The sequence below is a fragment of the Talpa europaea genome (assembly GCF_964194135.1).
Source record: "Talpa europaea genome assembly, chromosome: 8".
NCBI classification, from domain to species: Eukaryota; Metazoa; Chordata; class Mammalia; order Eulipotyphla; family Talpidae; genus Talpa; species Talpa europaea.
In genome coordinates, this window is record NC_140075.1 from 45,729,360 (window position 1) to 45,754,166 (window position 24,807).

General features: G+C 44.2%; 1 protein-coding gene across 1 annotated transcript in view; it reads left to right on the plus strand.

Moving 5' to 3' along the window:
• The window catches only part of LIPC (lipase C, hepatic type), a gene marked incomplete at its 3' end in the record, with an annotated part of 135,389 nt that overhangs the window by 96,964 nt on the left and 13,618 nt on the right, over nucleotides 1–24,807 (plus strand). The window contains exons 2-6 of the mRNA XM_084241121.1: nucleotides 11,436–11,620; nucleotides 15,079–15,261; nucleotides 15,749–15,866; nucleotides 18,044–18,277; nucleotides 20,889–21,134. Of these exons, the coding sequence (XP_084097247.1) occupies nucleotides 11,436–11,620; nucleotides 15,079–15,261; nucleotides 15,749–15,866; nucleotides 18,044–18,277; nucleotides 20,889–21,134 (966 nt within the window). The remainder of the gene's footprint in view (nucleotides 1–11,435; nucleotides 11,621–15,078; nucleotides 15,262–15,748; nucleotides 15,867–18,043; nucleotides 18,278–20,888; nucleotides 21,135–24,807) is intronic.

The following is a 24,807-nucleotide window of genomic DNA, read 5'->3' on the forward strand; positions in this document are numbered from 1 at the left end:
GTTTTTACATCATGTACCCAGGAAACCATTAGCACCATCAAAATGCAGAACTTTCCTATCCCACCAAATGTTTCCCTTTTGTCCTTTTCATCCCCTGCCTCCAGGAAACCACTGGTCTGTCACTTAAGTTTTACCTTTTCCAGAATGTCATATGAATGGAATCACAATCTTTTAAGTTGGGCCTCTTTCATTTAGTGTAAGGCAGTTTGAATTCATCCACGCTGTTGTGTATATCAATAATTCGTCTATCTTATTGCTGAGCAGTATTCCATTAGTTGGATATTCCATAATGTGATTATCCATTTACCATTTGATAGGTATTTCGGATGCTACTAGTTTGGGGCTATTATGAATAAAGCTGTTGTGACTCTCTGCATCTTTGTGTGGACATAGGTTTTCATTTCTCTTGGCTAAATCTCTAGGCTTGGAATTTCTGAGTCTTACGGTAAGTGTACATCTATTTCCTTAAGAAATTACCAAACTCTTTTCCAATGTGGCAATAGTAGTTTGCATTCCCACAAGCAATACATGAAGAATTCTAGCTGTCCCACATCCTCACCAACACCTGGTGTTGTCAGTCATTTTAATTTCAGACATCTGAAAAGGGGAAAGATGGTATCTCATAGTTGTATATATTTGCATTTCTCTCATGAATAACGTATCCCTCATGAATGTTGATTATCTTTCATATGCTTTTGTACTATTTGTATATCTTCTTTTAAGACATATTCATTCAGATCTCTTGCCTATTTTATAATTAGATTGTCTTTTTATTCTTTATATATTCTAGATAAGTCTTTTGTCAGATGTGTATATTTTAAATATTTTTTCACAGTCCAGCTTGACTTTTCATTTACTCAATGTAATCTTTCAAAGAGCAGATATATTTATCATGCTTTTTTCTTCCATGATTTGTCCTCCTGGTGTCCTGAGATAAACTTTGCCTTTCTCAGTGCTGTAAATATTTTCTCCTGTTTTCTTCTAGAATTTTTATGATTTTTACTACTAAATTTGGGTCTGTGATCCATTCAATATAATTTTATCTATCAAAAAATATATATAGGGGCCTCCCTGGTGGCATAAGGGGTTAAGATGCAACCTATGAAACTGTCTGCAGCCTCTGCAGCACGAGTTTGATCCCCAGCCAGGGGGCTACCCAAATGGCACAGCAGACCTCTCCTGACTTGCCTGCTGCTCCCCTCAGCAATTTATTTCAGTCACTCCACCTATTCTGTTCTCCACTCTGTCTCTGGTGAATTCTTTAACCCCCCACCCCCTGTACCTCTGTCCTGTACTCCAGCTCTTGTATGCATAAGAAAATAAATCTTTAAAAAAAAGACAACATATATATATATATAAAGACAACATATATAAACTATATATATATATATATATATAGTTTTTAAGGTTCATTGTAATAATAGTGAGCACTTATGTGCAATACTATTAATAATACTTGGCACTGTTACTGGATTTTATTAATACTAACTCACTCATCAAATCCTCACAACAATCCTCTAACATAGGTACTACTATTGTTTCCATCTTACAAATAATGTAATGAGAAATTAGAAGTTAAATGATTTGCCCAAGGTCACACAACTAGCAAATGTTTGAAAGAACTTCAAACCCATGGAGCATAGCTCCTGGCCTGGGTTCCTAACCACAGTGCTTTACCACCCCTGCTCTACTAAGTCAAGTTTCAACTGAGCAAAACTAGGCCAAGGGAGATAGATACTTATGTAATCCAAATAGAAAATTACATCTGGGAAAGCACCTAAGAATAGATAAAGGGAGATGTGAGCAAATCAAGAAACTCAGAAACTTCCTGAGAAAATAAGGGTTGGGTTCCACATTGAAGAGAGAGTGATGTTGACGGTGAACAGAGGGAACAGCGACGCATATCTGGCCAGTGAGTCACATGGGTCAAAGACCAGGCAGGATGATGTGTCACACATTGAATGTTGGATGAAAGCTCTCAGAATGATCATCAATAGGGAGGGAAATTTTTATCTTTTTTTCCCTCTCTCTGTTTACTCACTTAGTTGCCCCTGAATTAGTGTGATTGGGACCTCCATGTTTTATAATTGGAAGCCCCTTAGTCTCTAGCAGGTCAGAATAGCTGGTCACCCTACCTTGAATCTATCCAGGGAAGGAAGTGCCCTTGACCTTGGAAACTTTTAGAGAACTAAGCCCCGTTGGCCCTGAAGGAGTCCAGTGCAAATGGAAGGCTTTTGTCAATGGTATGCTCTCTAATTATCAGATTTCTTGAAAGAAAAAAAATCATTCTAATTCTAGCCACAGTTGCCACGATGTACAGCCAAAGAAGAAAGTTTGGAATAAAAAAAAACCTCCAGCACAAAAACACAGCCTTTAATTATTTTCTTCCTTGAAATCCACAAAAGTTGGGTTGTGATCTCGGGCTACAGGATGGCCAGCAAAATCAAGACAAAATAGACAAAGAAAACAGAATATAACAGACATGAAAATAGCTTTCCTTCAGCCCCTTATCCCATAGTTTTATTTGACAACAAAATGGTGAAGAGCAAAAAGACAAAGCCAGACAAACTAAAAGAACAAGCATGCAAAAGAAGATGGATAAATGACAACTTCCAAAAGGGATAAAGTAGTTCAGCAGCTCTAAATCCTAAAGCTTTTTGAAAGAATAGCTATAAAATAAATACACTCAAGGCAGATTTGGGGATTGCTGCCAGGTTCAAAACAATATCCTAATGACCTGAAAAGTTACTTTAGCCTTATAAAACACTTCAATCCCTCCTTAGGATATATGTGATATATAGCCTTGGTGAATAGGGTTCAACTATTACAATGAGGTGATATAGGGGTGTCACAAGAGATGAGGGGTATCACAAAGGTTAATAACTGTATCATGCAAATTGAGAAAATAAGGCAGAGAAATTTTTTTTTACAACATTGTTTATTTTTAAACAATATTTGCTTCCCCCCACCCCCTCAGGTGTAGTCCCCATAGAGTTTCCTTCCCCAATGCACCCGTGCACCATCACCTCAGTCCCCTGTGCTCCTCCCTCCCTCCCTCTGATCCCTCTCCCTCCTCCTCCCCTGCAGGATGTCTCTGATTTATAATCGTCTGTTTTTGCTTTGTTGTGTTTTGTACTGTTATTATTTTTTTACACTGATGTCTTATTTGGTTCCCCTATATTCCTGCTATAAGTGAAACTATCTGATATTTTTCTTTTTTCTTCTGGCTTATTTCACTGAGTATAATTCCTTCTAGCTCCATCCACCTTGCGCAAATGGCATGAGTTTATTTTTTTGATTGCTGAATAATATTCCATTGTGTGTATATGCTACATCTTCTTGATCCAGTCATCTATTTTTGGGCATTTGAGTTGTTTCCAAGTTTTACCTATTGTAAATAGTGCTGCAATAAACATAGGGGTGCAGGTGTTCTTTTGAATCAATGTTTATTTGTCCTTTGGGTAGATCTCTAGGAGTAGAATTGCCAGGTCATATGGTAGCTCCATTTTTAGTAGACTGAGGAAACTCTAGACAGATTTTCATAGTGGTTGGACCAGTTTGCACTCCCACCAGCAATGTAGGAGAGTTCCTTTTTCACCACATCCTCGCCAACATTTGTTGTTGCTTGTTTTTTTGATATGTGCCATTCTTACTGGTGTAAGGTGGTATCTCAATGTGGTTTTGATTTGCATTGCCCTGATGATAAGGGATATTGAACATTTTTTCATATGCCTGTTGGCCATTTGCATTTTCTATTTGGAGAAATGTCTTTTAAGTTCTTCTGCCCATTTCTTGACTGGATTGTTTATTTTGTTTTTGTTGAGTCCTGTGAGTTCTTTGTAGATCTTTGTGATCAGTCCCTTATCATTTGACTGGAGTGCAAAGATTTTTTCCCAGTCAGTGGGGTGTCTCTCTGTTTTGGTTAATGTTTCTTTTGCTGTGCAGAAGTTTTTCAGTTTGATGAAATCCCAGGTGTTTATCTTTTCTTTGACTTTCTTTGCTTTGGGTGATGAGTCTTTAAAGATGTTATTGCAATGTGTGTCTTGTAGTGTTTTACCTATATTTTCTTCTACATATTTTATGGTTTCAGGTCTTATGTCCAGTTCTTTTATCCATTTTGAGTTGATTTTTGTGCACAGTGAAAGGTAGTGGTCTAGTTTCATTTTTTTGCATGTGGTGGTCCAGTTTTCCCAGCACCGTTTATTGAACAAACTGTCTGTGTTCCATTGCATATTCTTTGCTCCTTTGTCAAAGATCAGTTGTCCATATAAGTGTGGTTTTATTTCTGGGCTCTCTTTTTGGTTCCATTGGTCTGTGTGTCTGTTTTTGTTCCAATACCAAACTGTTTGAATTATTATGGCTTTGTAGTATAGCTTGAAGTTTGGAAGTGTGATACCTCCTTTCTCTTTTGTTTTCATCAGTAGGGCTTTGGCTATTTGTGGTTTTGTTTTTTTTTGTGTGTGTGTGGTTCCATATGAATTTCATCAGTATTTGTTCTATTTCTTTGAAGAATGTCATTGAGATTTTTATTGAAATAGCGTTGAATCTGTATATTGCTTTTGGTAGGATGGCCATTTTAATAATGTTAATTCTTCCAATCCATGAGCAGGGGATGTCTCTCCATTTCTTTGTATCTTCTTCTATTTCTTTTAACAGTGTTTTATAATTTTCTTTGTATAGGTCTTTCTCTTTTGTTAGGTTTATTCCCAATTATTTGATTTTTTTTGTTTCAATTATAGAAAGGATGGTTTTCTTGATTTCTTCTTCTTCAGATTGATTGTGTATAGGAAGGCTACTGATTTTTGCATGTTGATTTTGTATCCTGCTACTTTACTGAACTGGTTGATTATTTTGAGTAGTTTTTCTGTGGAGTTTTTGGGGTTCTCTATGTATATTATCATATCATCTGCAAATAGTGATAGTTTGACTTCTTTCCCTTTCTGGATTCCTTGTATGTCTTTCTCTTGTCTTATTTCCCTGGCTAAGACATCCAGTATTATATTGAAGAGCAGTGGTAAGAGAGAACATCCTTGTCTTCAGAGAAATATTTTTAAGCTAGTAAGTAAAAGGAAGGGTGTGGTGTCCAGATCAAGGCAAAATTCATAATGGCAGGAAGGAGAGAAAATTCCTCACCACAGTCTTGGAAGAAATTGCTTATTATCAAAGTTCAGCAACAGCTAAGAGTTGACTCTGTAAAGGCTCAGCAGTGATTAAATTCTCTTTCAAATTTTTCCATCCTGCCAAAGTCCTAAAAATTCTGAAGTTAGTGTTGCCCATATACAAATCATGGGCCTGACCACAGTAGCTAAGTTCAGAGTTGTGGCTACATTTGCCTCATAGATTTTGTTCCACCCGGAACAAAGGACTTGGTCTGGAGGGTTTTCAGGGTACCATCAAATTACAGTCTTCCAGAGGACTCCTCCCTTAGTCTTAGGTCTGGGGAGATTTTCAGCAGTGCAGGTTAACAAGGGAAATGTTAAATGTGCATGCACACACACACACACACAGAGTAGCAATTTAAATCATGAATATAAAGATGTTTTACAAACAACTGCACACAGCTCCTGTCCTACACATTTGTGTCCTCAGCACCCATCAGTACACAGTAGTTCTCAACAAACATGGAACTGAACAGAGGCTCCCTACCCAGTACCACAAGCAGAATCCTGTCAGAATCCTTGGTTTTCTCCTATGCCAGCTTATCGCCTGCAGTCACCCACCTGATGATATTCATACCCAACATAAAATGAAATAATTTGTTCTTTATGAAATATTAGGAAGTCTCAAGCCTGAAGGCTAACTTAGGAATAGAGAAATCACTGACTGCGAGGAAACTCATTTAGAAATGGAATGGCCACCCGCAGCTTCTCCTTCTCACTAACTCTGGGGCGAGTTTTGCTGCCCCAAACTTGCTGTCATGCAGATGACAACCCCAAACCTCCCAGCCCGTCAACATGCTCTCCAGGTAATAGGGGCTGATTCTCTCGAAGGATTTGACTATTTGCCTCAGTTAATATTCTCCCGCTCAAAACCATAGTCTCACCCCCAGATTCTTACTATTGGTGTGTCAATTCAAGACATAGCTGGAGAAGGAATTGCCCCAACTAACACAATATGGAACAGATTTCCTCACTTTTAATGGAATCAGTAGATTTCCTCACAGCTTACTCAAGACTGATGAGATTTAAATAATACAAATAAACTGTCAGGACAGTGCCTGGCATAGAGAAAATAATAAACATTAGCTTTAAAAGTGCTGAAAATTGATGTGGACATATATGCATATGTACATATACCTAATAATTGCACTTTTAGGACTCTATATTAAGAATACTCATAGATTCAGACAAAGATTTATATATACAGATAGTTATCTGAGCATGCTCTGTAAGAGGAAAAAACAAACTGGAAACAATATAAATGGCCAACAATAATGTAATAAGTAAATAAATGAAACCACTTATCAAAAGCATTATTTTAAAGAATTTTAATGCCTTAAGAAAATTACCATTATAGGGGCCTCCCTGGTGGCGCAAGGGGTTAAGACGCAGCCTAGGAAACTATCTGCAATCACTGAAGCACAAGTTCAATCCCTGGCTAGGGAGGAGACCCACATGGCACAGCAGACCTCTCCTGCTTCACCCACTGCTCCCCTCAGCAGTGCATCAGTAGATCTGCCTGTTCTGCTTCTTCTTCTGTCTCTGGTGAATCCTCTCACACCCCCACACCACTGGCCTGTACCCTAGTTCTTGTGTGCATAAATAAATAAATCTTTTTTTAAAAAAAGAAAATTACCATCATAGGTGAAGAGGGATATAAAACCATTCACAGAATATGATCTCAGCTATAGGCACTCCAGATAGATATCTATAGAGTATATATTTCTACTAGAAAAGATTGGAAGGAAATAGTCCAAATTATACTTATAGGACTTTTTTCTGAGTAGTGAGATTCTTTATTTGTCAGTAATTTTCAAATTATGTATATACAATGAGTATATAGAAAATAGATATGCATATATGCTTATATATGTATAACAATTAAAAGTCAAGTATAATAACATTGTGCTTTTTTTTTTTTTTTTTGAAGGACCAAGTCCTTCCAGTGGCTAATGCAGAGAAGATAATCCTGAGGCTGAGCCCTCAGTATTTGGTGACCCTGGTGGTCACTAAGGAGACAGGGAGAGGACACCAGGACTTTTCTAAGCCAAATAGCCCAAGCAACTCCATAGATGAGTGATGGTGTTATGAACTGCAGTAGGAAATGTAGGAACAAAGGAAGAAGGAGGAGTTGAAGGAAGGTGAATAAATTCAGGTTGGTCTCACTAAGTTTGCAATGCCAAAAGAACACCTGGGTGGGGGTGCCCAGTGTAGAGCTCACTTCGAGCAGGGTACCACTGGGGAAAGAGACTTCAGTACACATTTGGGTGTGGACATAGCAGTGCATCCTTGAAGCTGTAACTTGGCTGAGGAAGTGAGTATTCTGTGTGTTCCACAAAAGGGACAATGCATGCTCCCATGGAGGCTCAGACACTCTGGGCTCCCTGTCTTCCACCATGTGGCCTGAAGAGGCCCCTGTCTCCCTCAGGCCTGGGACTGCTGCTGAATTATAGTGAACGCAATGTGATTAAATGTTGCTTGGCACTGACGGTGCTGCTTCCACTGAGGATTGCAGAGCTCTCCCAAACAACCACAAAACTTGCCACAGTATATTTGGTAGAAATGTGTCAAGACTACAATCAGTCAGTGACCTCTTTTTGGAGTAACCCATGGGGAACCACCTCAGGCTTCAGGACCAGTAAGGTGTGAGTAACCGGACACCATGACTCCCCAAATGCTCTGCTTGCCTCTTTGATTTGGCCAGTCGGAAGCTCCAAGCAAAATCGATGGCCCATCTCAGCAGCCTCATGCAGTCCCACAATGTGCATTGTAGGGTGCTAATCTATGTTTTGTCTTTGTTTTACTGGCCTTATTTTCTCTTTGTTCCAATTTCTTCAACCCTGAATTTTTATAAATTAATTAATGTCAAAATTTGTCTTCCCATGTTATGCCCACCCATTCATTTTGTCTCTATCTCCCCGAGTTAGACAAAAGAATTCTAGGCCCTCTCCCCCATAATAGCCCTTCCACACCCATGTCCTCCACCAAATCTTTTTTTATTTTTTTAGCCACCAGAGTCCCATTTTCTTCAACAATTTTCCCTAGATGTGAGGGCCTAAAGAATCTTTCATCATCCTTCTAGACTCATCTAGATGCTTCATCTGCCAGAATCTTCCCTAAAGCCCCTACTCAGGGCCTCCCTGCAGCCCTGACAGCAACCGCATCCATAGTCGGTTCTCATGCTTGTCTCTGCCAGCAGACCGGGGGTCCAGAAAAGCCAGGAGTCATGTCCTGTTTGCCTCCCCCCACCAACTAGTACCTAGCCCAGACTCAGGGCATAATATATATTTAATAAATAATTATTGAGAAAATAAATGGAGGAAAAGAATATACACGAGAATATACACACACACAGCTTCTTCATCCATGCACACACTAAAGAACGTCATGCCTCAAACCCAGGAGGAAAAGGGAGAGCCCAGTCAGTTCTGCTGTTCTTAGCCCTTTCCTCCAACAACTCTCTATCCATAGGACTCTCCTGAACAGCCTTCCCACCCCAGGCGCCGGGGCCAGAGCTTATTCTCCCCACTAAATCCAGAGCAAATACACATAAGACAGAATTTGTCCTGTGAGGACAACTGGGATACATTTTTATGGAAAGAAACGATCCTCAGATCAAAAATTCAAGATACTAGATGCTCCAATCCACATCATTTTAACATGCTCCAATTTTAACAGCACGCCCTTGAACAGGTGCTAACAGTATGCCAGGCATTATTCTGAGAGCTTTATAAATACCATCTTATTTAATCCTTGAAGCAGCTTCATGAGATAGGAATACTATCCCCATTTTATTTTCCTGTAGTCCTCTCTGCATTTGAGTCAGTTATTCTGAAATAGAGAAAAATGTAGCTATTTGGTCACTGAATAAAAGAAAATTAGTTACCGTTAGCTCCAATGCATAAATCTCTGACAAATCAAATGATAAGCTTTGATCTGAGAACTGGATGCCACAGAATAGCTCATCTTCTTGAGTACCTACCACGCGCCCAGCATGCGCCCCATGAGTTCACAGCCTGGTGGAAGAAACATCACATAGTTAAACAGATAAATCCCTGGGCCTCATGACAAGCTTGAGGACCAGGGACACAACCCTAATGGCTCTACAGTGCTGGCAGCAAGAGGAAGTAATTCTCTCTGGCTAGATGAGGTTTCCTGGACGGTGTGGTCTGAGTTCCATTTTAATGGATGGTCCAGTGTTCACCGGCGAACAGCAAAGATGGGGGGAGGTAGGGGAGAGAAGCAACAGCACAAGGACACAGGGGTGTGAAAAGGCATTTGGGGGAATTATAGACTGGGGTAGCAGGAGAATGAAAAGAGGAGAGGGGTTGAGAGAAAGGGAGATCATTATTCAGGTGGTGACTTGACTTGTTGACCAAGAAGCTTAAAGCAAGTCACTACAGGGTGTAACAGTCATATCTGGTCCAGAAAGAGTCTTTAAACTGCTGTGTGAGGAGGGTGGGGGCACCAGAGAGAGGGACCTGTTAGGAAGCTGTTGCAATAAACTAGTTAAGAAACAGCATCCACCGCAACTAGGGCACTAAATTCTGGAGATATTTGGGAACCTGAAGCTTTGGACCGATTTGGGGGTGACTCCCAGCTTCTGACTCAGACAATATGGTGGCGAGTCCAAGATGGGAACTCGCTGCAGGGACAAGGATACGTTTGGGCATCCTCCAAGCTTAGGAAAGACAAACAGGGCAGCAGAATTTTCCTTTATTGTGTCAGAGAAGTTATTCAGATTCTCACTCACATCCCCTTTTAATAAAATATGATGCATTTCATTCTGTCATTATAGTGAAAAATCATTGCCCTTTGCTGGGAATTAATGACCTTTCAAATTAATAACCTTTGGGTAGGAAAATTGGTTTCATTAATATCTCCCCTTGCACTTCGTCGTCTCTCTGTCCTGCTGTCCCCTGAAACCAGAAGTCTAAGACTTATTATTCAAGAAGCCTGAATGACTTTATACTCAGAACGAACGGTCAGGGTCCTTGGTAATTGGGCTGAATTGAGTTCACTAACCAAGAATGTTGATTTGGTCTTGTATCAGCCCCTCAGCCACAGGGGAGCCCACCCTCAGCTGGGAAAGTATCAGTCTCCTCCCCCAGCTCTTGACCTAATCTTGGCAGATAAAATATCACCCATTTGGGGTGCTACTACCATGGGAACTTGGCACCTCCTTGGGTTTCACTCAGCCCCTGAGCAGAAGTGTGTTTCTTTGACCATCACCATGACCTTAGTAACTGTTGCTAAGTAACAGCTGCTTTCTAGAGTTGGGGGACTGCCCACCCCCATTCCAAAGTGGCTTAAGGTCAGAATGAAGCTTCCTGCAAAAGAGAAACTAGAAGACCTTGGAAAAACAGTAGAAAGTGAAATTTTACAATATTTCTCTCCCTACTCCATCCTCCTGCTGTCTTTGAAAGATTCCAAGTAGATAGCCATTTATCTTTTTTGGCTGAAAAACAGCATGCCTGCAGGCTATTATCTAGAGCATCAAGTCCAGACTCCTCAGCCTCCTTCAGCCCCAGGTTCTGGTTATTTAGCCTTCTCTCCTGCCTCCTCATGCCAATAAGGTCCCCTGCCTCTGAGCCCTTACTCTGCTGTTCCCTCGGCTTGGAAAGCCACACACATATACCCACTTGCATGTGCACACCTATTTATCCTTTAAGACCAGTACCAGCCTCACTTTCTCTGAAGGATCCTCCCTGAATGGCACTCCTCCATCTGGGGAATCCATCATCCCCAACCCTACCTGGTCTGTGCAAGGGTATGAGATATAATGTGTCTGCAGGTAAGAACAGGTTGAAAGAATGTATTGTGTCATCTAACTCTATTCACTGTCTCTCCAGCACAGGGATGCAGGAGGGTAGAGTAGGACAGACACAGGTTCAAGTCTTGACACTATCTCTTATTAGCAGTGGTTTGGTGCTTCATCCTTCTCCTCTCCCGGTCCCAATCTTGGCTGTATTGCAGGCTGCCTTGTCACCCTAGTATCTGACTGGCCAATCCTACTGCCACAGGATGTTAGGATGGAGAATCTGTTCCACCTCTATGCTGAATTCTCCTAGGTTACCTTCCAGTATCTCCTAGGACAGAAATGGTCACTCTACAGAAACGTTCTTTGGGGTTCCCCAAAACTGAAAGTCCTGCCCACTTCTAGCAACTCAGAGAAACCCCATTGGCTGGTGCTCTTAGAAACCTTTGGTTTGTCCCGGAGCTGGCAGAGGTAGGACATATGCCAAGTTAAGCACCATCCTCAATTTTACATTCCAGAACCATTTGGAAGAAGAGCTCGAGATGTTGAAATGAAAGAAATGCAGGCGACAAAGACCAAATTCCTGCTCTTTAACCAGGAAGTGGATAAGGGCTGTCAGATTCGGCTCAATCACCCAGACACGTTACAGCAGTGCGGCTTCAACTCCTCCCGTCCTCTGGTGATGATAATCCACGGGTGGTCGGTAGGAAATGCTGACATGCCTTTTTCCTCTCTGTTTTCACATTTTCTTTTTTTTCTCCCTAGTGTATTCCATTTTAATAAAAAGATAGGGAGCCAGTGATAAAACTTCCTGCATAATATTTGTAAAGCACATTCTAATTTTCCAAATGCTTCCCCATGCACTATCTCATTGGTTATCGCAACTCCACAAGCAAGCAGGGCAGGAGAAGTATAATTATCTCCACCTTTCAGATTATATAAAATGCTCCAACAGACCACAGAGCACATGAGGGCCCATAAAAGACACAGGTGAATAAGCACGTTTCACAAGAAGTGGTAGGAAACCAAAAACATTGTCTCTCAAGGAAAATGCTGATTTTGCAAGGGAAAATTTAGCTGCAAATAACAGAAATCCAAATCAGCATGATTCAATACAACAGGTTTGTTTTCATTTCACAAAACAATCCAATGATATATAATCCAAAACGAGCTAAATGGCTTTGGCCAATGAAGTCCTGAAGAACCCATTTTGGTTCTAGCCATACTAAGCGCATGGACCTAAGATACCCAAGATGGCAGCTACTACATAGTCATCACATCTTCATTCCCAGCAACACAGCATAGGAAAGGATGCCCACAAAGGGGTCAAGGGGCAGAGTTTAAAAAAAAACTTTATTGATTAGTCCGTTTACCTCAATAAAGATTTTTTTAAACTCTGCTCGTGAATTGTATGGGGACTATAACCATGACGAAAATGCATACATCGTGCAAAAATGAAAAATGATGTAAAAAAAATAAAATAAATAAATAAATGGCAAAAAATACCTTTATTGATATTTGTGGGTGTGTATGCATACCATACAATCCATCTATTAAAAGTATGCAGTGGCGGGCCTCCCCTGGTGGCGCAGCGGTTGAGCGCTGGACTGTGAGGCTGCCCGCAGCCTCTGCAGTGCCAGTTTGTTCCCTGGCCACCAGCGAGGGTCCCACAAAAAAAAAAAAGTATCCAGTGGCTTTAGGTATCAGCATGTTTTGTTTAGGTTAGCTTCCAGAAACATCTGTACACTGTTTCCAGTTACCTTCTTGGGCCATATCTAAATGGAAAGTTGGTCTAGATGTGTGGCCTCTTCAAGAAAGGAGACTTTTAGGATAGACAGAAATTCTGTTACTATGCAAGAAGGGGGAAAAGACCACAATGAGCAACTCAAACTAAGTGAGGGCTTGTTTCCAAGAGGTATTTCTGCCTGCCTGGTATCCAGCCCATCCACAATTGGAAGTTTAGTTCACAATTTGAAACCTCCAGAGATGTTAGTGCAATTTCATGACCTGGAAGCCTTTTCCTGACATCCAGTTGAAAATTGCTCTTAAAATTCCCATTTCTCTTGCCCTAGAGACCAAAATGGGCCATCTCCCTGCCCAGCACTCTTTGAACATTTGTTTGCTGACAGCTGCTTATGCAGTCTCACAACTTCTGTGTGAACAGAACAGACCCTGTGCCTGCCTTGTGGGGTGGAGAGACGTCATTGGTGCCACATGGGAGAACCCACAGCACCCTGAGGAAAAAAGCATGGAGGCCTCAGCCATTGGCCGGCGGCTCCTCCCTACTCCTTCAAGGAGTCTCAGCCCCAGAGAAGGGGCTTCCACCTCAGGGCTGCTGGTGAAGATGAGAGGGAGAGGGAGCTTCTGGTCCTAGAGAAGGTCCCTGACATAGATGGAGCCCCTTTTTAGTCTGTCTCAGCCCAGTTAGTCCTCACACCTCCCTACCAGGCAGCTGAGTTAGTCTCATCCCTCAGATGAGGAGACTGCAGCCCAAAAAGTTCAAGCAGTTACCACAGCCCATGTGGACAAAGAGCCAGAAGTAGCTCCTTTGTGCTGTGCTTTGAAGGCCACACTCTCAAAGACTTCAAGTCAGGGGCTCTGTGATTGGGCCCCCATCCCACAGCAGGAGTCACATTGCAGGCTCCTCACTGCTGTCACTCCAGTTGAAGCTTTCTAAAACAGAAATAACTAAAGATTCTCTTGTGGGAACCACAGTGGGGGGCTCTGGAGGCAGGAATGGATTAGAAAGAGACCAGTCACTGCAAGGAAGAACATTCCTTGTAGGAGCTTCCCCTACAAGAGAAAATAGGATGGCCCGTAGGAAATGCAGCCAGAGAAGAGCTTTGGGGAAGGGCAAGGACCTGGTCTTGGGACCTAACTCGAGGCAAGAGCTGGAGCCAAGAGCCACCAAGTCAGAAAGGCTGGTCCACAGCAGGGCCTGCTTCTTCCAGGTGCTCTGCTGGCTGACCCTGTCTCCCCCACCTCTCCCCACGCCCCTCCCTTTCCCTCCTGCCACTTCAGGCTCCAGCAACATCCACTGTTTGTAGCTTCTCCCACAAACCATGTGTTTCCTTCCTTTTGGCTTTGACTCAGCTATGCCCTCCACCTAGAACAGCCTTACCCTTCTGCCCTGTGGGACTGCATCCATCAATCATCAGGTGCTCTAGGTGTATCTGGTAACTGAATTAATGATTGAATAAATATTTTGTTTACAAATACAATATGCAGATACAGGGTCCTCTTGTCAGGGTCCTTCTACCAGAAGGAATTCTTCATTCTCAAAATCCTGTCCAGACTGGGCTACATCTACTATTGTTACTCCTGAGGCTAGTAGTCATAACAAGGGCAGTAACTAACATTTACTGCACGGTACTTCCTGTATCCCAGGCACTGTTGTGAGTGCTTCGCATGTTTCATCTTCACAACAAGCCTGGAAGGAGGGCATTGTTCTTATCCCCATTTTCCAGATGAGAAAACAGGGGCAGAGAAATGTTAAAATAACTTGCACAGGGCCACTCAGCTAGTAACTGAGAGAGTCTGGATTTGAACCCCAAAAGTTACATCCACATGGAAGACATTGATTGAACCTTTATTAAATGAATGCACCTTTCCCCAAAGGACAAGCCACACCAAGAGCATGCAGAGCAGCGGGTGGGAGGAAAGTGTTGGGATGGCATACAGAGGTGAGGGAGAGCAGACTTCCCGGGAAGATGACCTCCGAGGGTAGATAAGCCTTTAGTACCTGATTTACACACTTTCCCATTATTTTAAGACTGGAGGGGATGGGACAGGGAGTCTTAAAAGAGGGAAATGTGAAGACAATAGTTCTCAGTTGGGGTTACCCCCGGGAGCATTTGACAAAGTCTGGAGATATATTGGGGCTTGGGGGGAGAGTGGTGCTGGCATCTTGTGGTTAGAGACCAGGGATGCTGCTACACATCCCACAATGCGCAGGACAGTCGCATAACAAAAAAGCATCTGGGCAAATGTCAGTAGTGCTAAGATTGGGGAGTCCTGCGTTAAGCTCTTTCTCTTGGAGAAGAGGATCCAGCATTTTCCAAGTGTTGAAGAAGAAAAAGAGGTGAGTAGGGAGAAAAAAACAAGTGTGGTACTCCCTCTATCCCCTCCCAGCGAGGTGACTCTGCTGTGGCCCACCCTCAGGTGGATGGCTTCTTGGAAAACTGGATCCAGCAGATGGTGACTGCGCTAAAGTCTGGACTGGCCCAGCCAGTGAACGTGGGCCTGGCAGACTGGATCAGCCTGGCCTACAACCACTACACACTTGCTGTGCACAACACTCGCGTCGTGGGCCAAGAGGTTGCGGCTCTTGTCCGGTGGCTGGAGGTAAGATCTCCAAAGCAACCCAGACGTGAGAACCACGTCTGCTAATCTCACAGAAATTGGACACCAGACCCCACACCTCTCTCAGGGGGTTCAGTTGAACCCCTTCATTGTAGAACCATCTTCTCCCACTTCCCTATCCACCACTTTTATGCTCATCCTCTTGGATGTGTGAAGAAATCTAAACATACCCTGTAAGCCATCAAATGAATGAACAGGAATGAGAGGGCATGGCTGCAGGGCCTTAATGTTTAGGTGAAGACAGCCAGGCAGGGAGGCAGCATCTCCAGGCGGAGTGCCAGGTAGCCAAGCCTGAAAGGAGAGAGAACACTCAGCAAGGTGAGAAACCAGTGAGTATGCAGTCTGAATACGGCACTTCATTTGCAATCAGGCACATTGAACAGGGCGGGAGCCCAGAACAAGCTAGAGGCACAAAAGGCTTTTATCTAGTCTGCTCTCCCCCTGCAACCATCTCACTGCTGTCTTCTAGGAATCTGTTCAATTTTCTCGAAGCAATGTTCATCTAATTGGGTACAGCCTGGGTGCACACGTCTCAGGATTTGCTGGCACTTACATCGGTGGAAAGCGCAAGATTGGGAGAATTACAGGTAACCATGCCTGATAACTAACAACGGTAATCTCCACAATTGGCATGGGGCGTGGAGCCAGACCTGCTTTTCCAACAGTTTCATAATTAACACACCCCCGGCTTCCTCCGTGCTATATTGGAGATCATGGCAGGACGTGCCGTGCTATTTCAAACCTGACCACTGCCATAGACTGCTGTTCGGAGAGATCTCAGCAAATCACAGCCTCAAATCCTGTCGCCTTCCCTTAAACAGCTGCCTCTCTCTCACAGTCATGCCAAAGAGGACCTACAAAGTAGATTTCTATACATTATCAAAGCAGGAAAGAATTTTTTCATCTGTAGCTTTAAGAGCTCAGTGTGATAGAGTTAAGAATTACCGCCTTAAATTTGCTGTAAGATCAGTCATGTTTTTGCCTCAGTTTCCACATTTGTGAAACATAGAAGTCTTTTCCTGTATTGAGGGAGCTGTGTACCAAAAACCTCACCCCAAGCTGTAGTCAACTTGAAAATGGCCCTTGATACCCAAGAAGAGCTGGAAATATGCAAAAATGCCCTTCCACCTTGACACCAACTTAATTCCCCAGCCAAATCCCTAAGGCCCCTTAGTGCCTACTGGTAAAACAGGCAGGGGCCTTCTCAGTGAAGTGTTCAAAAAGCTCTCCAATGACTCCTCCACCATTCCCTTTCTGTGGCTCAAAGTTTCTGTGATACTACATTTTCTCCACTTTACAAACATGCATGGCCTCTTCTGCTTCTGGGCCTTTGCAGATATTGTTCCCCTTGGAATATCTTATGACCACTCATCCATTCAGCTCTAGCCTATCTACCAAACTCCTACCCATCCTTCAAGACCCAGCAGGCTAAAATAATACCTCACATGCTAAAACAATTCAAAGGAGTTAAAGAGGAATAGCATCATTGTGACCTTTGATCAATTAAGAACATTTTTGGCAGCTACTCTCGACTGCTATCGTTACTTCATAAAAGAAGAGATTTATTTTAACATGAAAAAAGATAGGATTAATGGCCGACATTTAATGAAAAAAATTGTCATGAGAGTGCATATCCTCCTCTTTTTTTTTTTTTTTTTTCCATCTTGTTGGTGACTACAGAGGCTTTTTCCACAGACCAGTACTTGGTACCCTCGTGATTTAACCCTCAGTAGCCTGGGGGTGAGCAGACTTCCCATAAGAACCTTCCACAGAAAACTCGTGAAGCCCGTCACTGAGGAGTCAAGCCTAGAAGTCTGAGTGAGAATCTCAGTGAAGCTGCATCAGGCCTGAGACTCAGACCCTCTCCCTCTGACTGGTGTCCTGGGCCATCTCACATATTACTGATCAGGCCCACACAAGTCAGAGACAGCAGGATAGCTGATTGCTCTGATATTATCTTGTAGTCAGCCTCATGAAGAAAGGAATACCAGCCATAACAAGGCCTCCTTCCTTTGAAACCACAGGTAAAGCCAGCGAACAAGTGTTCTCAAGACCCACTCTCAGTTCCTTCACCCCCAACATGGAAGGAAGGCAGGGCTATGGGACATTAAAGATCTTTCAGAGAAGGTAAAGGGAGAAAAGCAGAGAAAAAAACCTTGAGTGCATAAATGCTCCCCAGTTACAGGCACATGAGTCCCCACTTGCCTCCGGCAAGCCCACCTGCAGCTGGAGGGACAGAGCTTTGAGAAGCAGTATTTGTTCACATTTCACCCTGGAACAGTGATGTCCCGGGGCTGCTCTGGACATTCCAGTGACATGACATTAGAACAGGAGAAAAGTCAGCTTGTCTAGGGAAATTGTTAACAACATGCTGGCAAATAAATTCTTACTTTGATAAGTAGGTTAGAACTACTTATAATAAGCACAGTGGGTTTTTTGTAGGCAAACAGATGCTCTTGAAAGGAGCTTGAGAGGTACTTAAAATTAATTTGTTTAAATAAATCAAGCATTCCCTCATAACCTTATTTCTTCAACTGGATAGTTCCTGCAAATCTCTTCTCCCCATGGAGAATGCCCAGCAATTTTCAGCACCATGAATTACTGTAGTTCCACTGTGAAAAAGGTGATGGCAAGAGAAAAGTGATGCTTTAGGATTTTCTTCTTCCCACTAGCTCGTGAATGTGTACCAACATCAAAAATCTAAAAAGGGCATTCTACCACCCTTGCCCTCCCTTTCTAACCCTTACCCTTGCTTTCTGTTTAGGGCTGGATGCTGCAGGCCCTATGTTTGAGGGCATGTCCCCCAGCGATCGTCTTTCACCAGATGACGCCAATTTCGTAGATGCCATTCACACATTTACCCGGGAGCACATGGGCCTGAGTGTGGGCATCAAACAGCCCATAGGACACTATGACTTCTACCCTAATGGGGGCTCCTTCCAGCCTGGCTGCCACTTCCTAGATCTCTACAAACACATCGCCAATCATGGCTTAAATGGTGAGAGATAAGACATGGCCACCCTTGAGCTCTGGCCTGCGCTCCCCACACTTGCATGGGGCCTCTGGATCCTGTAGGATCTTCCAACTCTGTGGTGCTCAACTGAGGGTGAGGTGGGGGGAGTCCAGGGTGGAGGTCACCAAGTCCACTCAGCGAGAAGGCTTACGGAAGTAGGTAAAATTGGTGTTTACCTCTTAACAAGCAGAGGTCCCTGAAGCCTGAGCTCTGAGGATGAGCTGAGGGCACATCAGGAATCCACATCTCTTACCCCCACCCCACCAGCACAAAATCTCTCCTGGGTACCAGCCCTTCTGAAAGTTGAGTCCTAAGGTCTGTGGTTATTCCTTTTCCAGAACCTTCCTCCTTCAGGGGGCTTCCTCTATTCTGTGTCTCATGAGGATCCACTTAATAGTTCATGGATTCTTGATCATTGGGCTCACAAGAGTGGGAACAACTCTTCTACCCCCTGGAGGTTTAATCATCTGCTCATGCAGGACATTACTGAGGTTCTTCTGATTCAAAGTACAGCTGTAGATATGTCCTTGTTACTTCCTTTAACTCAGGGCAGAAACCGAATGTGATGTTATCTGGATTGTGATGCTACTTCTCTCTTAAATGTTGAAACAAAAATTTTAACAGGCACATTGATGACATGCACAGGATAAGGAATAAAAATGTCAGTGAAAACCATGCGTTCCAGAGGCATTCCAAATTTCTCATTACAAAATATCATCCTGATTAAAGCATGCCAACTTGCTCTAAACCCAGCGCGCCCCCAGCCTGGCGCACCACCTTCTCACCCCAGTCATCCAAAACTGAGCTGAGAACACTCTTGTGATTACATCACCACCTTCACCTCTACCATATCAGACTGACCTTCACTTTCCATATTATCTCATTTTGGCTGGACTCCCAGCCTTCCACCCACCCACACCTGAGAACCTTCTGGGAACTTACCCTTGTCATTCCTTACATCTGCCCACCATTATCCCCCTCCCACCACCAATGTTCCCTGGTCCTCCTCCCAAATCTGCAATCTCCCAAAGCTTAACACAGTTGTGAAGGCTGGGGCTTAGTAACTAGTCATCTAGCAAATGCATCCGACCAATGACTGAAACAAAAACTTTACTAAACGTCAAAATGATAGAGCCACTTCTGTTTATTTAGCTGGCCCAATCTTGCTGTGGGTTTTTCAGTTTTCTTCACCCTTAATTCGATAGCAATCCCATTCTGGTTCTCCCAACTGTACCTGAACAGAAGATAACATCATATCTGCTTTACCGCCCTCACCATCTCCTGGCTGGCCGAGCTTGGGTGAATTAATGAATGTCTTTGGAGCTCAGATTTCTCACTTGTAACTGCTGCTACAGGGGCTGTGGTGAAGATTCAGGAAGCAGGGGAGTGAAGGCACCCAGTAAGCACCCACTCAGAGTATGTGCTCAGCGAATGCAGCCATGAGTGACCCAGAACTGAGATATCCAAGCTTTCAGCCACTTGGGGAAATAGCAATAGCTTTTTGGTAAATTTACCTGTGTTCTACCTTCAGATTTGGTACTTTGCATGTCTCATGACAGTTCCTTAACATTCCTTGAGAGCAATTTCACTAAAAATTAGATTAAGATTTGGAAGGTTTTGTGTTTTTTTTAAGGTCAATATCCATAATTGAGGGCCTCCCTGGTGACGCAAGGGGTTAAACACAGCACTATGAAGCAGTCCGCAGCCTCTGCAGCACGAGTTCCATCCCCGGCCCATCAGGGAGCAACTCACATGGTGCAGCAGACCTCTCCTGTCTCACCCGCTGCTCCTTCAGCAGTGTGTTTCAGTCACTGTTCTGTTCCCCACTCTGTCTCTGGTGAATCCTCTCACCCCCTCCACCCACACCTCTGGCCTGTAGCCCAGCTCTTGTATGCCTAAATAAATAAATCTTTCAAAAAATATCCATGATTGATAAACCTCATAAGCTTGTTCTTTGGGGTTAGGTCCATTACGAGCTGGACATGTCCTTCTAGAAGTCAGTCACTTACAGCAGCAATGGCTCCTTCGGGATATTAGGTAGACACCATGGGAGAGGCCTGAGCCTTCACCAGCCCTTCAGCCAAGTCACAAGAGTGCCGTGGCACACATTTACCTAGGTAGGAGGCATTCCCCACAAATCTCTTCCAGCGAACTCACCCCCAAGCTATCAGCACCTTGTACATTTTCAACCATTTGAAATAGAAATACTGAAATGAATTACACTACCCTGTTTTCTTAAGTAATTCAGTATTTTCCTAGTGACTTGGGATTCTTCTTTAAACTCTATTATAACACATTTATTATAACATAACATTATAACACTATAACATAACATTATAATTCTCTAAGAGTGGGCTGCCCTCAGGAGCCCCACCATCACTGGCATTGTGTCTCAACACTAAGAGACCAGAAGAGGTCTACTCCTTCTTTAGTTCTTGGTCAATTATGGCATCCCACCGCTGCCAGTGGGTCAGTCTAGGCAACCCCACCCTCCTTCCTCATGTGCCACTAATCTGTGCTTAGAATGAGATGATCCTTTGAGTTAAGGGTGCTTTGGGGTAAGGGGTGCTAACATCCTTCTGGCCCTGTGTTCCAGCCATCACCGAGACCATCAAATGTGCCCATGAGAGATCCGTGCACCTCTTCATCGACTCCTTGCTGCATGCTGATTTGCAGAGCACAGCCTACCTGTGCAGTGGCATGGACAGCTTTAGCCAGGGCCTGTGCTTGAGCTGCAAGAAGGGCCACTGCAATACGCTGGGCTACCACATCCGCCAGGATCACCAGAGCAAGAAGACCAAGCAGCTATTTCTCGTGACCCGCTCCCAATCCCCATTCAAAGGTGAGTGTGTGAGTGTGTGAGTGTGTGTGTGTGTGTGTGTGTGTGTGTGTGTAGAGGGCGAGGTGCCTGGAGCCATCAGAAGGGCAGGATGCAGCCACTTGTCTGTTGTCTGAGGGTCCAAAAGTTCCCTGCAGTCTTTTCCTGGAACTACTTCAAACTCTGTTTTGGTGTTTTCAAAACTGCAGAGATTTCAGACTAATATTAACACAGCCTCTCTCTCTTTCCCCAAGTATGTGGCCATCATGCTGCCAAGTGCTAGGAGAGAAAACCTTGATAATTTCTGGAAAAATCCTTGGGGTGGCCTCTCTTCATTCATTTCCATGGTCCCCTGAAATGTTAGATCCCAGAGGTGCTAAGCAGTTATCTTGAGCACCAGATCCCATCATAATACCCTGATGGGTCTCCAGACCCAGACTAGACCTAGGACTAATCTCTGCTCATGACCCCCATGAAAAAGAAAAAACTGGGCTCCACCTATATTTGTGGTTCATTGTTAGTCCTCTGTTTTGAACCAGAAGATCTTAGAGGCTATTCACTATCACTGTGAGGCCCTCCCAAAATGAAGTTCATTTTCCAGTGTTTGTCAGTCACTCCTTAACCTCGGGGCAGAAACCAAGCACCTGCCACTCTCTGGGTTGAACCGTAGGTCAGAGAAAAGGCTGTGGCCGCCACTTGGGCTGAAGCCAACAGAGAAATACTCCACTGAAACCCAAATCCTCCAGGAGGGACAAGCTGACATCTGTTGCACTAACATTTCTGCCTTATCCTTAAAACAGCTCTGGAGCAATTTAACATCTTTACTGCTTCAGAGCACATGCTCTAGGGTGCTGGGAGGCCCCTGCTGCTGTGCTGTGTGGTGAGCACCGTGCAGGTATTTGCTGGGCAGGAGGTGAATGTGCCGTCACCACTACTTTGCAAGTGCACAGTATTGCACCATCGACTGCATGTGGCTCCCATGAGCAGCAAGTGAGGTTGGCAGGGCCAGTTTCTATCCCATTTTAAAGAGAAGGAAAGCCAAACTCAACACAGTGACTGGCCCATGGCCGCATAGCCTGGAAGGAGGCCTGGAACCAACCCAGGTCCCTCTGACTGCCAGTCCAGTGTTCCTTTCATTATCACACCCACAAGTTCAAGCTCCAGGTGACTCATTTTTTTAGGCACACGTTTCCTTTGTTTATCTGAACTTTTTTGCTTTCCCGCCAGATTTCCCTTCCAAGAGCAAGCAGGCCCATAAATAACAGGTCCTTGTGGGTGGCAGCACCCCAGAGCACTTGGAGCGGAGGGGTGGGATCTTTCCACCTGAGGGACCAGAGGGGCCCCCGCCCTGTCACTTTAGAGGCATCTGTGGGAGCAGGTGAGGGAATTTGGAAGGTCCCCTCCTTAAGGGAGTTCCCTACGTGGGCTGCCAATTAGACACTGATTTGGGTTAACCAGCTTCTCTTTTAAAGTTGCCTGTAATGATTAGTCCCCTCAGATAATCTCATTTCACTGGATCTACTTTAATCATGGAATGTTAGTGTTTAGAGAAACTCTTCAACCCCACCATTTGACAGATGAAGGAACTGAGACCCAGATGGGAAATCATTTGTCCAGGATCACAAAGAGAATTCTTAGCAGAGTTGCCATTTAGATCAGGGCCTCCAAACAACCAGTTGCTTATTTTTTATTGTGATAACCAGCCCCTGGGAGTTCCCCACGGCTGTTTGAGGTTGGGGATGGGGGGTCGGGGTCGGGGGGGGGGGGCGGTTTTGTAAGAGGAGAGAGAGAGGGATTGCTTTGCCCTTGAGATCAGCTGGGAAGAAATGAAGTCATATTTCACCTTCTAGGGCTGGGCAAGGCATCTGACGTGAGAGGCTTGGTCCAGCCTGAGGACATCTACTGAGGGCTTAGAGATGGGGAGGGAGGCACGTATCCAGAGAAGGAAGGGCAGTAGGCACAAGCTAGGTTGAGTTCCTCCCTTTTGCCCTGACCATCATACAAGGCCAGTATGAGCTCACTAAGGAGGGCCAAAGACTTGCCTTAGGGAAGTGCTGTTTCATCCGCCCAAAATTATTGATCAGAGTCCCACCTCAGGGGCTCAGTGGAAACCAACCCACCCACAAGGAGTGCTCAGTGCTATCCCAGGAAGACAGACAACGAGGCCCTTGGAGATAACACAGGGGTCTCTTTGTTACCAGCCATTTATCTTGCTCTGGGTCTTCCAGACAGGATGGAACCAAAGGGGCCAGCATATGGAGGTCCGATTAGGAAGCAGGTCCACGCCCAAACCTCCTCCTGCACCTCACCCTCCCTTCTCTGCCCCCTCCAAATTCTCTCCAGATCTGCCTCAGTCTTTCCAGGGAGCAGCAGCTTGCCCTCCCATCAAAACTCCCCTGTGTATACCTGGAAATTCTACCTCAGCAAGACTGCCTGTTTAGAAATGCTACTCAAGGAGTGCTGCACCCTATAACATGATAGCAGTGACCATGTGCAGCAATTGAAATTAAATCAAATCAAAAATGTGATTCTTCCATCCCACTAGCTACCTTTCAAGTGCTCGAATGCATGGGGAGCACAGAAATAAATCATTTGCATCTTCACAGACATTCTCTTGACAGTGCTGGCATCAAGCATTTCACCAAGGCCACTGTCACTACAGCCTTCCCCACCCATCATAGCCGCGGTCAGCTCTGACTTGAGCCCCAAAGCCTTTTCCTCGCCCTGCAGCATTTGATGACTACTTACAGATTCTTAAAAGAACAGACTTGCCCAACCCCGGTTCCAGAGAAACCACAGTCCCTAGCTGTCAAGGACATCTAGCCCTACCATATATTTTAGTGCCGGGTCTGCCTGGGCAAGATAAACATCACCTCCCGAGTGTAATTTCACAGAGCATGACTAACTTGGCCCTCGTTCTTCTAGTTCCTGAGATATTTCTACAAAACCACCAAAGATTCTATTTTCTATACGCAAACGCCGGATCTGGGATAAACAGGGGATTGTGCAGCAGGGGCAGAAGAGAATTAGGAAAGAGTCGCTGAGAGAAACCAGGCAATTTATCGCCCACTCCCATACTCACTCTCTCAGGAGCCTCACCAGTTGGGAGCCCATTTTGTCTTTTAGAGAGAGAGAAAGAAAATCAACCTGTATTAAGTCCTGCTTAACAAGCACCTTCTCTAATGTAACCCTCTAGCAGTCAGCCGAGGTAATTGGTGGAGAGGAGAGGAGCAGCAATTCTGGGGGGCTTTCTCGGTCCCAGCACCATGCTGGGTGTGCTATAAATTATCTCACTTCTCATTTAATCATCAAAGCAACGGAGAGAGAGAGAGAGACCCCGATTGGTTATCTTTAATTTTCTAAGAAATAAATTAAGAATCATAGGGCTTAAATCATTTTCCCAAAGTCACGTCGTTTGTGAGTAGCAGAGGTGGAATTTCAGCCCAGGCCTTTCCCAGTTCTCTCACTGCACAGGGCCTCCTGGGTTTTAGGGCCAGTATCAGTCCTCTGAGTGACACTGGGGGGCAAGTCTGTTCTTTTAAGAATCTATAAATAGTCATCAAATGCTGCAGAGGGGTGAGGAAAAGGCTTTGGGGGCACAAGTCTAGCTCACGCTGGAGGAGGCATCCCAGCTGAGGGTCACCCTTACCCCACTACAGAGCTGCCTCTGTGGGGAAGGAGGTCCTTTCTGCTCCCT